At 36.5% G+C, this 15436-nt stretch overlaps 1 protein-coding gene across 1 annotated transcript; it reads left to right on the top strand.

The window, feature by feature from the left end:
* Nucleotides 1-2487: 2487 nt before the first annotated feature.
* LOC118745938 (zinc finger protein on ecdysone puffs-like) lies at nt 2488-13266 on the top strand (the record flags this gene model as incomplete). The annotated part of the gene is given in 7 exon segments (XM_036479604.1): nt 2488-2846; nt 6139-6186; nt 7002-7423; nt 8101-8824; nt 11266-11589; nt 12064-12686; nt 12750-13266. Coding segments are annotated over 7 exon segments (2694 nt in total). The 3' UTR covers nt 13018-13266.
* Nucleotides 13267-15436: the final 2170 nt, after the last annotated feature.

Here is a 15436-nt window from a genome sequence, read left to right as displayed (position 1 = left end):
TGATTAACTTCCATTATTCATTTTCAGATCATACATTTAATCTGCACTTAAATGGCCAATATTGGCTATTTAAATATGTGATATGTTTATGCGTATGCGTTTGTACCAAACAACCAAGATTGATTGGTAGGTTGTTTAATCAATCCCACCAAAAAACAATCTGCTGTTCAGCACAAAATGTCAAACAAGCAAATGCAACAACAATTTCAAGGAACAAGCAGCAGCGCTGCCAATTGTTTGGCATATTTAAACAACGTTGATCTGAAACCCAACGAAAGTTAAATGGCATTTAAACAATAATCGACAATTAAACTTAAGAGCCATTTAAATATTCATTTGAAATCGGCCCTTAAGACTACAGAAACATGGCAAGGCGTCATCACAAAATAATGTATTCTATAAAGGTTTTAAAATATTTAATATGTTAAATGAAGATACCAAAAAAGAAAAATGTATACACTTATTTAAGAGAAAATGTATAGAATTTGTGAGAAAATAGTTTAGACAGCTCAAAATAATGTTATGGTAAATAGAATCACTGTAATTACAAGTAATCAAATTATTACTAAATAAATCAACCAATCAATCAAAAAAAAAAAAAATTTAATTTTACACACAAACTCACACGCACATTCTCATTTTCAATCTTAAACAACAGCTTTGAACAATTCCTCTTTTTTACTCTCAATTTTATATGATTTTAAAAGTTGGCAAACTTCAAAAAAATCATGGCCGACGAATTGAGAGAACGGTTTTACCTTACTATGTTTTTAGGGAAAATTTTAGTAGACGGACGGCAAATTCTAGAAAAAGGGGGATGAGGGGGGGTAGAATAGGACCCCCTGATTTCAAAAATACCCCCCTTTTTTCTAGCAACCCTATAGTTCTTATATAATTTTTTGTTAAAGTTTTCATATAAACGATGAACAAGATAGCAAAATAACATACAACTTGGTGCTACCAGACTGGAATTTTGAATAATAAAAGAGGATTTTTAATTCGGAATTTTCACTTAGTAGAATTCTCCTTTCTGTTTCGCGAAGGAAAGGAGCTGCACACCTTTTGCAGAGAAGACCTTTCTACGTAGGCGGCCTTCGGCCGCACTTAGGGATTATAACCCTCAGGCAGTAGAATTCTCCTTTCTGTTTTGCGAAGAAAAGGAGCTGAACACCGTTTGCAGAGAACACCTTTCTGCGTAGATCACGTAAGAACGCGACGTGTATTTGTAACTGGTTTTGAGAAAAAAGTTTGCGAAAGCGGGTTCGTCAGCTGAGCGTTTGTTTACATCACAAGCACCACTATTTTACTCTTTTATTCAAGTAAAGAAGAGTTAATTCAACATGACAACACATTTTAAAGCATTTTGTTGCATCATTTTACCTAAATTGTGCATTTAAAGTGGCTGACAATAATTTTGGCTAATTTTGGTTTTCGTTTTTATCTTTGCTTTGTTTACTTTTCGCTCGTTTTCCAGTGAAACAAGATGGCGTACAACCCGCTAAAAAAATCGACGTTTTTCACTCTCTTGTTCTTACGTGATCCTGTGTCTTTCGTTCATGATGTGTTATTGTAAATATGGGTGCAATTCAATGTAATTTACAAGTCGATAAAAGTTGAATTAAAGTGATTTATACACAAGATAAAATAAAATAAGAGTGTGTAAAGTATTAAGTACAGTGTTATGTGCATTTATATATATGAAAGTATGTGACAAATGCAGTTTTTGTTAAGGAAACCAAGTGGAACGACTTAAATAATTTTAACAACAAATAACTTATAAACAATGATATTGTTTATATTTTTTAGTTATACATGTTTTAGAGGATACCTCCCTTAACATCCTGACCAAGTTTCATTTGTTAATTCCACCTGGTTTTCTTAAAACACAAGGTGCGTCTGACTACTAAAGCCCACCCTGTTTTTATCATGGGCTAGCCCCATGAGCTAGATGAAATTCTGACCTTCGTATTCAGCGGGGGAAATGTCAATAAAGATATTCAGAGAAAACATAAGAACGTGTAGACAGCACATAAATTTCTCACAACCATTTAATGCTTAACTACTCAACTAATAGATGGCGCGCTACGAAATGGCACTACTTTCGCTTTCTTCCGTTTAGCAGTTATCGATAAATTCAGGTGCAGCTCCGATTCTTTCTACTTCGCTAGAATTTTCAGACGCCATTGTGAGAAAGATTTTAGCTCTTGAAAATTTGTGTAAAATATTGATAAAGAACAACTGTTAATTAGTTCAATTGTGTTCAAAGTAAAACGCGAGTGAAATTTCTTAAAGGAAAGCGAAATAAGAGCGAAAGTGTAAGTATTATGCAAGAATATACTAGAAGCCTTTGCATCGCCTCGTGCCATTGATTTTTCTCGCTTTTGGAAGCCGGTTCGTAGTCCACAGTAGGGGTTAGCGGGTTGCTCTTTATCTATAAAGACTGTACCTTGTTTAATACATATATGCATACATACCTATGTATGTATTTATGCGAATAAAATATGGGTATATACACATTTTGTTGGAACTAAAGAAAATTTTAAATTTTAGTACTTTATAAAATGCGTGGCGGACGAGGTGGATACGTTTCACGCGGCTCTGGCTCAAGCCGTGGCGGTAATTACCGCAGTAATAATTATGGGCGCATGCAAAATTCTGGTGGAAGGTCTGGTGGTCGGGATGGCTACAACCATAGCTACAATAGTAGTGGTGGCAATTCTCGTTATAACAACTACAATTCTGGTGCCAGTGGTAGCGGTGGCCACTATGATCGTTCCAGGGATCGCTTCAATAATAGTTCTACTGGTGGAAGTCGTCATGATTCGGGGCACAAGAGGAATTATCGTGTAAGTTCCCAATATGCATATGCTAAGTTGCTTATGTGTTGTCACATTCATGATTGCATACAAATGTACATGCAAACAGTGCCACACTAGATTATTGACACCGGGAGTTTTTTACAAACAAATGTCGCACGTTTAATAATATAACGAAGTATTTCAAAATTTCAATTTTGTGGATAAAAGCAATCAAAGTTTTATCATTTCATACAGTTAGTATACAAAAAGACGGATGGAAAGGCACATATCTTCGCCATATTTGGGAAGTTTGGTTATCTGTTGGACTGAACATATTCTACTTATCAAGCTTATTAATTGCATATTAAAATCTTCAAAAACGTAAATTTTGAGTTACACCACTATACTAGTAAACGTGCGAAGTATTTACGTGTCGTCACCCTCATGCCAGTAGCATGAACGTGCAAATTTATCAGCTTTGAGTTATTGGGCTTTTCTGGCATATGGGCGACGATATATTCAAAAAGAAATTTACCAAAAATTTCTCTTATTTTTTGGGAAATCTTTAGCTATTTATACAACGATTTAGGGTAGGCGGGGGTTTGGGAGGGGGCGTGGCTCCGCAAACCCCCTCCCCGTCCCCTCACTAAGTAGAATTCTCCTTTCTGTGTTGCCGAAGAAAAGGGGCTGAACAACTTTTGCAGAAAACAACTTTCTGCTTAGGCGGCCTTCGGCCGCGCTCAGGGATTATAACCCTCACTAAGTAGAATTCTTTCTCTTTTGCTGAAGAAGAGGGGCTGAACACCTTTTGCAGAGATATTTCGTAGATATTTTTTTCATGACAGCTCATCTCGGAAACTTGCAAAAAATGCCGTATTTCCAACCGACATTATTAATAAATTAGTGCACAAATATAGTAAATCTTATTTTTGTAATAAAGCGTGAACTGTTGTCTACAAATGTGTGTAAAAGGTTTTTGATTCGATTCACGCGTTTAGGCACAGCAACCCAAAATCGTTGTACAAATTCATAAAGAGTACCCATTTTTTTATAAAACAAGTAATTTTTAGGCAAAAAACAAAACTGACTTCAATTCTGATATAAAAATTTTAGATTATCGTTAATCTCTTCATGAGCCAAGGTTATGTCGAAAGGCTGGCTTTAGCAGCATATGATTAAACAACTTTTGGCAAATAAACGTGCAAGAAATAGTTCCGATACTAGCAAGTCAATATTCTTATTAAGTCGTCAAAAAATTCATTGTCCTTTAAACAATAAAGCGAATGTCGCATTATACCAAAGCCAACCTTTCGACATAAGCTACTATTCCCTATGAACACAGAAATATTCCGAGGAATTGATACCCTTCTCTTTGTGAAGTTGGTTAAAGTATTGTCGAATGTATGGGAGAAACTGCGTGAAAAAATTTCCTAACATTTTTGGGGTTTTTTGCCACATTTAAACTTGCACTTTGATATACTTAAACTAAATGGGCTATAAATCTAAATACTTGGAATTTTCATTGAAAACCTCTAAAAAAAAAATGGAACTTGGTGCAAATTTATTAAGTTTTGCAGAAAGTTGAGAATTTTTAATTATATTTTGTTGTAGTATGAACTAAATTTATAAAAAGTTTTGCGTATAATATTGTGAAAAATTCCCTTTGGTATTAATTTAGTGCTGCTCTGTATATAAAGTTAATCGATAAAATTTTGGCAGTGACAGGCTGAGTTCCAAAACGTCAGCTGCAAAGCAACTATACAAAGTCACGCATTAGTTGCGTTCCTTATCTCTCAGAAATAGTCAGAAAAAGTTCGATGTAGTCAGATTTAGTCCAAAAAACGTTCCTTAACTCGAAAATGACAGCAAAAATTAGAGAGCAACACGCAGTGAGAGTTACTCTCCAGTCCGAAGTTTTCAGATTTAGTCAGCAGAATTTTTGCTGACAAAATCTTGAAAAGTGTCAAACTCAGCTGAATTTAAATTAATTATAATAATAATATATAATATATAATAAATTAATAATAATAAATTAAAGAATACGCAAAAAGTGAGAATAACATAGAGTAAAAAAAGTGAATTGAAATTGGAAGGATACAAAAAATAATTGATATAGTATTAGCCCAGTTATGCATACTTGCACTGCTTTACCATTTTTACGTAAAAATCAAAACCCAACAGAATTCTACATGTTAAGTGCTATGCGTAACCGCTTACACTTAAAGCCCATTTAACAGATTCTTATGTGACAACTCTCATGCAAAGCTAAGTATGCATAACTGGGCTATAAGTGTTTATTGTTTCTATTGTTTTGTTTCATTTCTATTCTTATTTGACGTTAGTTTTCTTGTTGCCATTCTTTGGACTAATACTGTGGTTTTTTGCGTTCCTTTACTTTTTCCTGTTCGCTGTTGTATACTGTCGTACTGTTGTATGTCATAAACTTTAAACGGCTAAAACTATATTTAAGAAATTCGCAAGCTAACAAAAGTTTTATTAAGAAATTTCACACAATTAAAAAATAATTTGTGGTGATTTCAAGTCCTCTAAACATTTATTTAGCCGTTTAAAAATTTTCAACAACATACAACAATACGACAAGTACGACACCTTGTGAACCACCCAATTGTATTGATACGTTTTGGAAGTCAGCCATATTTTAACAATATTCGCATAGGTATAAAAATCTGTGTCAATACTATAATGAAACACACAATTCGAAGTTTCAAAATAACAAAAAAAAAAACCGGAAAGGAAGAATTTTAACTTTTGAGTTTTAAGAAAATTTTGGCATACATAATTAATTTTAATTTAATATAATAAAAAGCAAACTTTATGTTGATCAAAATTGCGGTTGACTTGTAATAATTTTTATTTCTGATGGTCTTTCTTATTTTCTTTGATCTCGTCAATAAAAAGTTTACTTCCTAAATTTTGTACTAAGTTTGAAAATTTGAATTACAAGATGCACGTGTGGAATAAGCCATAACGCAAAAAAAACTACTAAGCATATCGCCACCTAAAATGCAAAAACCCCTAAGTAACATCGTCTCTGAAATGCAAAAAGGCGTGACTTATAAATTTGTTTTTGCATAAAATTTGTGAAGATTTCAATTCGATGAAATTCATACTGACAATAAAAAAGTGAATTTTGAATTATGTATTAGTTCCTAATTTTTGCATTTCACCGACGATATTAGTTACGGCTTTTTGCAAATATTGTTAAAAAATTACTGGAAAGTTCTTGGATTCACTCTATGTACATACATATGTATACGTATATAAAGCGATGAAATGTTTGTTATTTCAATATGCTTTAATAAAAATAATATCTTTATAGGATACATCACGCGATCGTACTGATGATAGGAAGCGTTCCCGACAAGATGTAAGTAATATGTTAATTGAAGCAGGTATAAATAAGAAATACTTTGACCAGGGAGTTTACAATATTCCCTTTTAGTTGTATAATCTTACCTATTAACATTGATATTTTATATATATTTATGCACGAATAGAAATATATTTAGAAAGGTCGAATTTCGAAAGGCGTGAAACCAAAAATATATATGCCATTCGCAACGATCGATTGAGAACATTTTATAACTTTGCCACCAAAGCAAACAGAGTATGTACACAGAGAGAAACTCTGGAAGTGCTGTGTGGCAGAGTTGACACGATTTCGACCTAACATACTGAGGCACTGATAAGGCTCTTGGTCGCACATTTTGATTAAAGAGCAGCGCCGCCATTATGAACGTCGATTATATGAATTTCATTGAGTTCGAGATAAACGCCGAGAATTGAAGATGATAATATCGAGAGTAAATAAAGTATTACATATGTATATGTATTTATATTGAGCTATGAACAACTGCAGAGGTAAAAAATTCCTCCGATGCATTTTGCTGTCCAATTACAATTACAAAATTAATAGATCAGTACAATCTGAAGATGATAGCGACGATTCCCATATCGATTATATCTAATATTATTGTCTCGAAGAGCTTTTTAGGAGATTTGCCAATGCCGCATTGATACCTCCCCTTTTTACCCAATTCCTAAACAATATAAAATAGAAACTCATTTAAACCTACACAAAAATCTAAATACTAAATTGACAGAATATAAGTGCTCAAAACCGTGTATAGTTAATTCTGTAAGAATACATAAAACCAAAAAAATCCTCATCATCGTCAACAGGACTATCGACGCAACTCATCAACCGGACGTGGTAATCGCACGCCACCGCCGCCTCCACCACCAATGGTCTCATCAGCATCCACATCGAACTATCGTAGTACTGGTGGGGCTAATACATCTAGCAATTCATATCGTGGTGCGAATTCCCGGAATGATAGAGATGACTCCAATGCAAATACCAGCCGTCACCGTTCTCCAATGGGCATACAAAAGCGTCCCATGCGCACCGGCTACATTTCAAGAGCTCGCGGTAATATCTCGTCATATCGAGGTGGCATGCGCAGTACTATGCTGAGGGGCGGTGTGCGCATCATTCGCAACAACCGGAATGAAGCGAACGATTTGCGCATTATGCGCCGAAAGCTGTTGTATGCTCAACAAAAAGATCGTGCGCGTGTATTAAAAATACAGCGCCTAACAAGGTAATTAGAAAAAAAAAACAGAAGAAACTGCATAATTGCATTTGAGTTGACTTGAGTTAATTGAGTTGTGTTGTATGAAAATGTCTTGAGGCTGAGTAAAAGGACTTGATATTTGTTGTATCAACTAAATGGAAATAAAAGAATCGCAAAAATGTGAAGTCGATTTAAGCAGGATAATATGAAATGTGAACGTGTATGGTTTGGGTTTGGTTGTAAGCTTATTATATTCTGAGTTTATACTTTTCAAACAGACACTACAAATTATTCGATATGCATACATAACTACGTTTTCGACGCATAAATTATGAGGAACTCCTCTTACAACAGACGTTGTTATAGATCAGAGATGAAAGCATTTATTTTGAAATGCTTGTTACTGGCCGGGGTTTCTTTGCATTTCTAACCTATGTAAACTGCTGAATACATTGCTCTTTGAATCTGTCTTGACTACCCAAAGTGGCAATGATATGCAACAGCTTAAAAACGAGAGCCGCGTATGTTCGATGGATTTGTGTAAACAATGCAAAATCCAAAAAAACAATAGCAGCTGATTGACCTTTTCCACTCGAAGCATTTTGTAACAAACAAAACAAAAAAAACTTATAGCATCAGAAAGTACCTCTTAATTTTGTTCATCAATTAATATACAAATTTTGCGTTTGCGCTACAAAACCTAGCTCATTACGTCGTCGTAGGATAGTGCGTCATTCGAAAAGCCCACGACGTTCTCGAACCAAGAAGGACGATTCATCAGATGAAGAGGAAGATAATGAGAAAGACAACGACACCGATAAGGATGATAGCAAGAGTGACTCCGAAACTAAGAAGAAATCTTCGAAACGTAGCAGCAGCAAGCGGGCCAAGTCTTCGGATAAGGGTGATGATGCCGAAAAAGCTGGGGAAAATGATGGTGATGACGACGATGATGAAGATAACGAGGGCGACGAGAGTAAGGAGGAAATAAAGTCGGCAAAGAAGAGTAAAAAGGGTGAGGATTCATCAGCGGAAACTGATGATCATAAGGATGATGATGATGATGATGAAGAAGAAGGTGGTGATGGTGAAGCCGAAGGGACAGCAGGTGACGCAAAGGCTGATAAAGAGAAGGAGGGTGGTGAGAAAGAGGTAAAGAAAGAAGGTAAGAAGAAAGAGAAGGAGAAGGATGATGACGATCGCAAGAAGGAGAAATCCAAGAAAAGTACATCGTCCTCCTCCAAGAAGGACAAGGAAAAGGGTAAAGAGAGCAAGGAGAGGCGCAAGAAGGACGACCATAGTGAAGATGATTCAGAGAAGAAGGAAAAGAAGTCGCACAGTTCGCGACGTGATGATTACAAATCAGGCACATCTGGGCGTCTCAACTTAAAGTGCATTCACTGTCACATGAACTGCTTCGGATTTTTGGTAAGTTATGTGCACTTGTTGTATTTGTTAAGTCCGTAGGGATTGGTTATGAGGAATGTTAAAATTAAGGAGTGAGGAACATTGATGAGTTATGTTTTGTCCCTGATTCTAAACGTAAAAATCGTCAAAATAAATTCCATTATTTTCATAAATTGCAAACATTTGACTTTGATCAGCTGTTTTTCTTGTTTCCAGCGGAAAATAGCTTCTCATCAAAATTAAATGTCACTTGTATACGATGATATCGTACACCTAGATCTAAAGGCGAATTTTTTGCATAAATCAATTCATAGGATTCACATGCAATTAATGCGAATAGTTTTTTCTTCATGAAAATGAAATGAAATTATATACATTAACTAAAAAACTACCGTTATACCTGTTTTTTTTTGCGTTGACTCTGTACGATGCACCAGCAGTTATATTTCGCTCTCTGAATTTTGAGTTAACTCGCTTTAGATCTAGGTGTGCGATGCTAGGAGCGTTCTCGTATTAAAGGTTGTCCAAAATCGTAGCATACTATCACAGTTTTTGCGTTCTCGGTGCCGAAAAACTTGCAAAATATAGGAAATTGAGAGAAAAATCGCAATTATTTTTTAGGAGATGCTGCAAAATATTGTACCTGCCAAAACTTTTCAACTATTCACCCTTATTCTGGTTGTCGTAAGTAGTTTGCTGAATTATGTCGTAAATAAAAACATTAACGACGGATTTTAATACGTTTTCAATACTTATTCATTTCGAAAGGATAATAGGAATAAACATTTGTAGTAGATTACGTCATTGGTTGCCTTATAACGCCAATGAAAATCTCAAATTTCGACGAATGATTGTTGTTCCATTGTTGAATAGTCATGTTCGTTAATAACAAAAAATATGGGATTTTTGAATATTTTTTTGCAAATTATATAACCAATGCTAGAATACAATGATAAAGGAGAGTAAAGTTATCAAAGACAATATGAATTTGGGGATTCGTAGCCTTTTCTGGGCTGCCAACTATTCTTAGCTATGAGCTATCGTATTGATAAAAATGTACCAAATAGAAAAATGAAATATCCAAAGAAGGTGACATTCTACTAAAACAAAAGTACAGTGCCAAAATAAAAGAAAATAGTTGTAAAAACTTTACAAATTAGAAAATTTTAGTTGGGAAAAAGAGGCATACACACGCAAAAGTTTTCACAAAAATGTGTTGAAATATTACTATTTTTCAAATGACCTATGAAAATAACAATTATTTTCGAAATTTTAATTCTAGAAGTCAGACTGAAAGAATTTGTCTATATGATATTTGAATATAGCAGTGTGATGGTTGTTAGCTAAGGAAATCAATATTCGTGACCGATCGAACTCGAACCTGTGGCCGAATCCGAACCCGACCCGAAATCGCGGCTTTTTTCGTAGAGTTCTGCCGAAACTGAAACGAATCCGATCTTTTAACAGTAAAAATTATAAACATAGCTTAAAAAAAATCAGTACTTTTATTGGTAAAACGTTTTATTAGTAAAACGTAACCGGAACGACCCGGATTTACATCTGGCCAAGGACTGTCACTCCAGCAACACTCCCAAAAAATTATTTGGGAATTTGTTCGCTGTTTGTTCTGTTCTACTTCTCATAATTTTGGCTGCAGGCAAAGTTGCCAGTTTCATAGTTTTAGCTGGAGAAGAGTTTCCTCATGTGGAACAAATGGTCCCTTTGCATTCAGGTCGCCACAGCAAATTTCAGGATTTTCTGGTATTTTGAGAACTAAAGATTTCTTTAAAAAAATCCTTCAGGTGGGTACTAAGTTTGAAGTGCGAAAAAAAACAGCAATGTAAAAATAGTGAAACTGAATTCATTAAAACAAAATGTGATTATAATCTTCCATTTTATAAAGTAGTTTTTTGTTTAGTTAGGTATAATTTAAACGGTCTAAGGTTTTTCATTTTATGTACTGAATTATTTTTTGGTTATGTTTAATATAATAAAACAAAACCTTAGTTTTTAAAAACTTCGTTTTTAAAAGTTACAGTTTTTTGGTCGAAAATACAGCTATTTCACCGGAAATTTACTGTTTAAAAAAAATCTGCCAACACTGGCTGCAGGATAATTTTGACCGTATAATACGAGAACACTCCTATGGTTGTTGTTGTAGCAGCGTACAAATTCCACAAAGGGTTTTTTGGGGAGTGATGCTGGTGTGACGGTCCTTGGCCAGATATAAATAAATAAATAAGCCATACATACATCTGGGTCGTTCCAGTTACGTAGACCCGACTTTCTTGAGAACGAACTCTCCTATGGTAACTTTGTTCCCATAACTATTGTTTGTAAAAGCTTTAAGGAATTGCAATAGCTAAACTTTATAAACTTGTTCTTCTCATAACCGCGAGCTATTTTAAAACATCATTTAATTGCATATAAAATTTCTAAAATTAACTCTTAAATTTTTACAGGATTACCAACAGCATTTGTACTCTCGCGTTCATAAGAGTGCAATACGTCAAATCTCACTTCAACAAAAGGCACATTTGCTTCGTCTGCGCGCTCGCCAGCGTGCTGCACAACGCGAAATCGAAGAGAACTCGAAGGAAGAATACGAATCCAAGTTCTGTCACCTGTGTCGTCTACACTATCGCCAACCTAAGGCAAAACATCAATTGTCGGAGCATCATAAGACTATGAAGAAGTTCTTAATGCCCTATTGCTCCACTTGTCATTTGGCATTCAAGAGTCCAATGCTCTATGAAACTCATCGTTGCTCATTGGAGCACTTAAAAGTGAGTATTACTTCTATGGATGTAGCAACAATTGTCTTTTTTTATGGAAAAAGGTTGTTGGGAGAACACCGAGGGAATCGGGATTTTTTTTATATTATATGAATATTCATCATAGATAATTTTTTGTGCTAATTCCTTCACCACTCGTATGGGTAAAAGTATGATTAGAAGAAGAATACATACAAGTCAATAAAAAAATGTATATAGCTCAAGTTTAAGTTATAATGGCATTTTTTTTTTAATGGAACACAATCAGCCTTATCATGAGTTTCTACCGAAAACAAATTCACCCAAAATTTTTTTGTTCAACCACCCATAGTGATTACATGGAAGCGAAAAGTGAAAAGTTACCGATTTCTGTCGAAAATTAAACTTATGATAAGGCTGAATATCTCCTCGAAGATGATTGATTCTTCACTGCATTAGTCGTTTACATTTTTCAAAAACTTTTCTACTATTCACTTCCCTTTTCAGCGCAAGGCACGCAAACGTGATTCGGATAGTGATAACAGTGATGAGGATACCCGCGAGATAGATCTGAACAAGTTTCTAACAGTCGATTCGGTAGGCGAAATTGACGAAATCGATGACCTGGATGTGGACGCCCTTTTAAATGAAGGAGAAGGCGGTACGGATGGTGAAGAGAACAGCAAAGAACGTCAACCTGTCGGCGCATCATTTATAAAGAAGGTAGATGCCTACTTCTGTGAGCTCTGCAATCATTATTCAGTCGCAAGTGACTCGGTGGAAGCGTATGCTAAGAAACATTGTCTCTTACGCTCACATCTCAAAGCGTTCTTGCGTAATAAGGAAGAAGAGGAGAAAGCAGCTAAGAAAGCTAAAGCAAAGGAAGCAAAAGAGAGCGAAAAAGATGCTAAAGATGCCAAGAAAGAAAAGGCCGATGGTGAAGAGGACGAGAACAAAGATGCCGCCGAGGAAAATGGACATGAGAATGGTGACGAAGGTGGGGAAGTTGGTGAAGATAAACTCTGGGAAGATGTTGATAAGGATTTGGGTGATTTATTACGTGAAGTTGGCCCAGAGGATCGTGATGACGAAGAAGAAGATGAATCGGTACTTAATATTGATATCGAAAGGTGAGTGTAAAAACGCATATATTACTTAAAAACATATTTTATAACTAGTTACTATAATTGTAGTGAAAAACCTAAAGCTAAGGAAGTAAACGGCAAGAAAGAGGAACCTGCAGCTGCACCAGCAGCACCAACACCAGCTCCCGCACCGGCACCGGCACCCACAGCAGCACCAGCTGCAGCTGAGACGACTAAGGAAGTTAAGGCAGTAAAAGCGGAAACTAAACCGCAAGCAACACCAGCAAAACCTAAACAACAACGTAAAGTGGCGACAAGCGCTAAAACAGCAACAACTCCAGTCCAAGCGAAGGAGAAAGCTGCTACAGCAAAATAAGTTAATTTTAAATAAAACATTTCTAGTGAAACCCAACTAAATTAAACTATTGGAGCATTACAAAAAATTAACGTAGGATTAGCGCATACGTTTTATGGACTTACTAAAGAAGATGAGAAAGTTTCAACATATACGCATAAATACAGATATAAATGTTTTAGCAGTTACTGATCAATGCTGACAACGTATAATCTAGTACGCATGAACTGTAACTAAAATGTGCAAAAATAAATACATCAAACAAATATATGTATCAAAACAAGTCATTCAATTCGAGGGCGAATGAAGTTGGAGCGACCCTGATTTACTTATCATTGGGTAATTTTTTGCTATTAACACAATAGGTGGAAGTTAAATTTCCTTTTGGTTTGATTCAACAAATATGAGAAGTAGGAATGAAAACATCAAATGGTTACCCCGAATCAACTAAACTCTTCAATCTAGTTACACCGCACCCATGAAAAAGTTGTAGCAGGCGCTGTCCCACTCAATCGAGACAGTTCTATCGCCTCGAGCTTATCTACGGTCGCGGAATGCTGAATTAAGGCTTTCTAACCACTTCACAATTGTATGCTCTGTTGGCCCCTACATACATACCTTCCTTTAAGCATGCCGAGTTTTAGATGGATGATCTTGAGAAATCCCGATAATTATGTGGAGGTCAGTTTGTCTATCGAGTGTCTTCAGCATAAACGAACACAGGTCGATTGGCCTTAAGTTCTTACATAAAATATGATAGCTCTTCCCAGTCTTAGAGATAAACGCCACCCTGATTATCCTCCGGAGTACAATGGGGTATAGTCGTTGCTCTGGGTAGATGCGGTAACCAATCCGAGTGGAGCTTTGGGTCACGGCAGAAAGAGGGGGAGCTTCGGTGGGGCCACTCCGATTTATTCGGTTTAAAGGCTCACTGAAGTCTGCAGCGTCTGTTCACCGGTAGGTGCGGCTGCAAGCAGGTGTCTCGCTTTATAAACGTGTATTTGGTTGTGAAACCACCCCCGTCCCAACAATGGGTTGTGCGCTGGGTTTGGGACCCGCCACGTAAAAACCGCATCCAGTGAAGAAGCAAGGCAAAGCCTCGGATGAGACCCTAGCCACAATCCGCATCAAAGCAGGATTCTTCAACATCTCGCTCATCTGCGCCCATGCCCCGACGAGAAGGATGAGGCATCCAAGGATCTCTTCTATGAGCGCTTGGAACGTACATATAAGCGCTGCTCCGACACGATGTCAAAATCGTGCTTAGCGACTTCAATGCCAGGATGGGCAAGGAAGGTATCTTTGGAACCACTGTCGGAAAATTCAGCCTCGACGACGAAACGTCCGACAACGGATTGAGGCTGATCGACTTCGCCGGGGCCCGAAACATGGTAGTGTGCAGTAAAAGGTTCAAGCATAAAAAGGTCCATCAAGCCAAATGGCTGTCTCCGGATTGAAAAACGAGAAACCAAATCGGTCATGTTGGAATAGACGGAAGGCACGCTTCCAGTGTTTAAGACGTACGTAGACTCCGAGGCCCAAACATCGACTCTGACCACTATCTTGTTGCAGCCAAGATACGCACCCGCCTCTGTAGCAAAAAATGTGCGCCCAAATATGCAAGGAAAGCTTAACCCTCTAGTAGGCTGAACCGCCTCCAGACGGTCGTTAACTAAACACGTATTTAGTGCACCTATAATAATTTTTTTCTATATTCGAAAAGCACGATCTTTAGAAAAAAGGCGTACCTTTACGACGATGTCAATTTTAATCCGTTATGTCAATCCGTTTTATTTTAATCGGCAGTTGAATCACAGATTGTGAAAGACTCGGTTAAAATTAATTATTTCTTGCTATTAAGTAATTTCGTAATTAAAGAATTTTTTTCTTTTTAAACGTTTTTTGATACAAAAAATTCAGTGGGTTTCGTAGTTAAAAGCAGAGTATTTTGATATAAGTTTTATAATTATGCCACCATTCGAAATGCAGAAAATTGCTTTCGAACATAGACCGCCTTGCCGACATATAAAAACCCAGTTTGCGTTTTGACCGTCTGCAGACGGGATTGCCATTTCGTAGGTCAACATTGTGTAAGAGAAAGCTGAAAATACGTCAAAGTATATCGGCGAGCCCGTCTCCAGACGGTCTTGCACCCTCATTGCGAGAGTCGTTTCGAATGCCAGTCGTTTTTCGAGAGTCGAATCGTATCGAAAATTGCACGTCATTGCCTAAAATTTCCACTCGACTAGTGTATTAAAACGGAAAAACTTGGCAGCACTGTATAGTTTTCGACGATTTTGGTCTTTTACTTATTTCATTACAATAGACAATGCTAGTGTTGTCGAGTCGTACAATTTAGCCCTATTTACGATCTACGCAATGAGGCTGTTGGTTTTTCTCCCTTGTAGGAAAAAGTTACTGTCACAGATCGAAATGGACA

Source organism: Rhagoletis pomonella, unplaced genomic scaffold (assembly GCF_013731165.1).
Source record: "Rhagoletis pomonella isolate Grant_MI unplaced genomic scaffold, Rhpom_1.0 Rhpom_scaffold_00010, whole genome shotgun sequence".
In the NCBI taxonomy this organism is placed as follows: domain Eukaryota; kingdom Metazoa; phylum Arthropoda; class Insecta; order Diptera; family Tephritidae; genus Rhagoletis; species Rhagoletis pomonella.
This window is presented reverse-complemented; position numbering and strand designations above follow the sequence as displayed.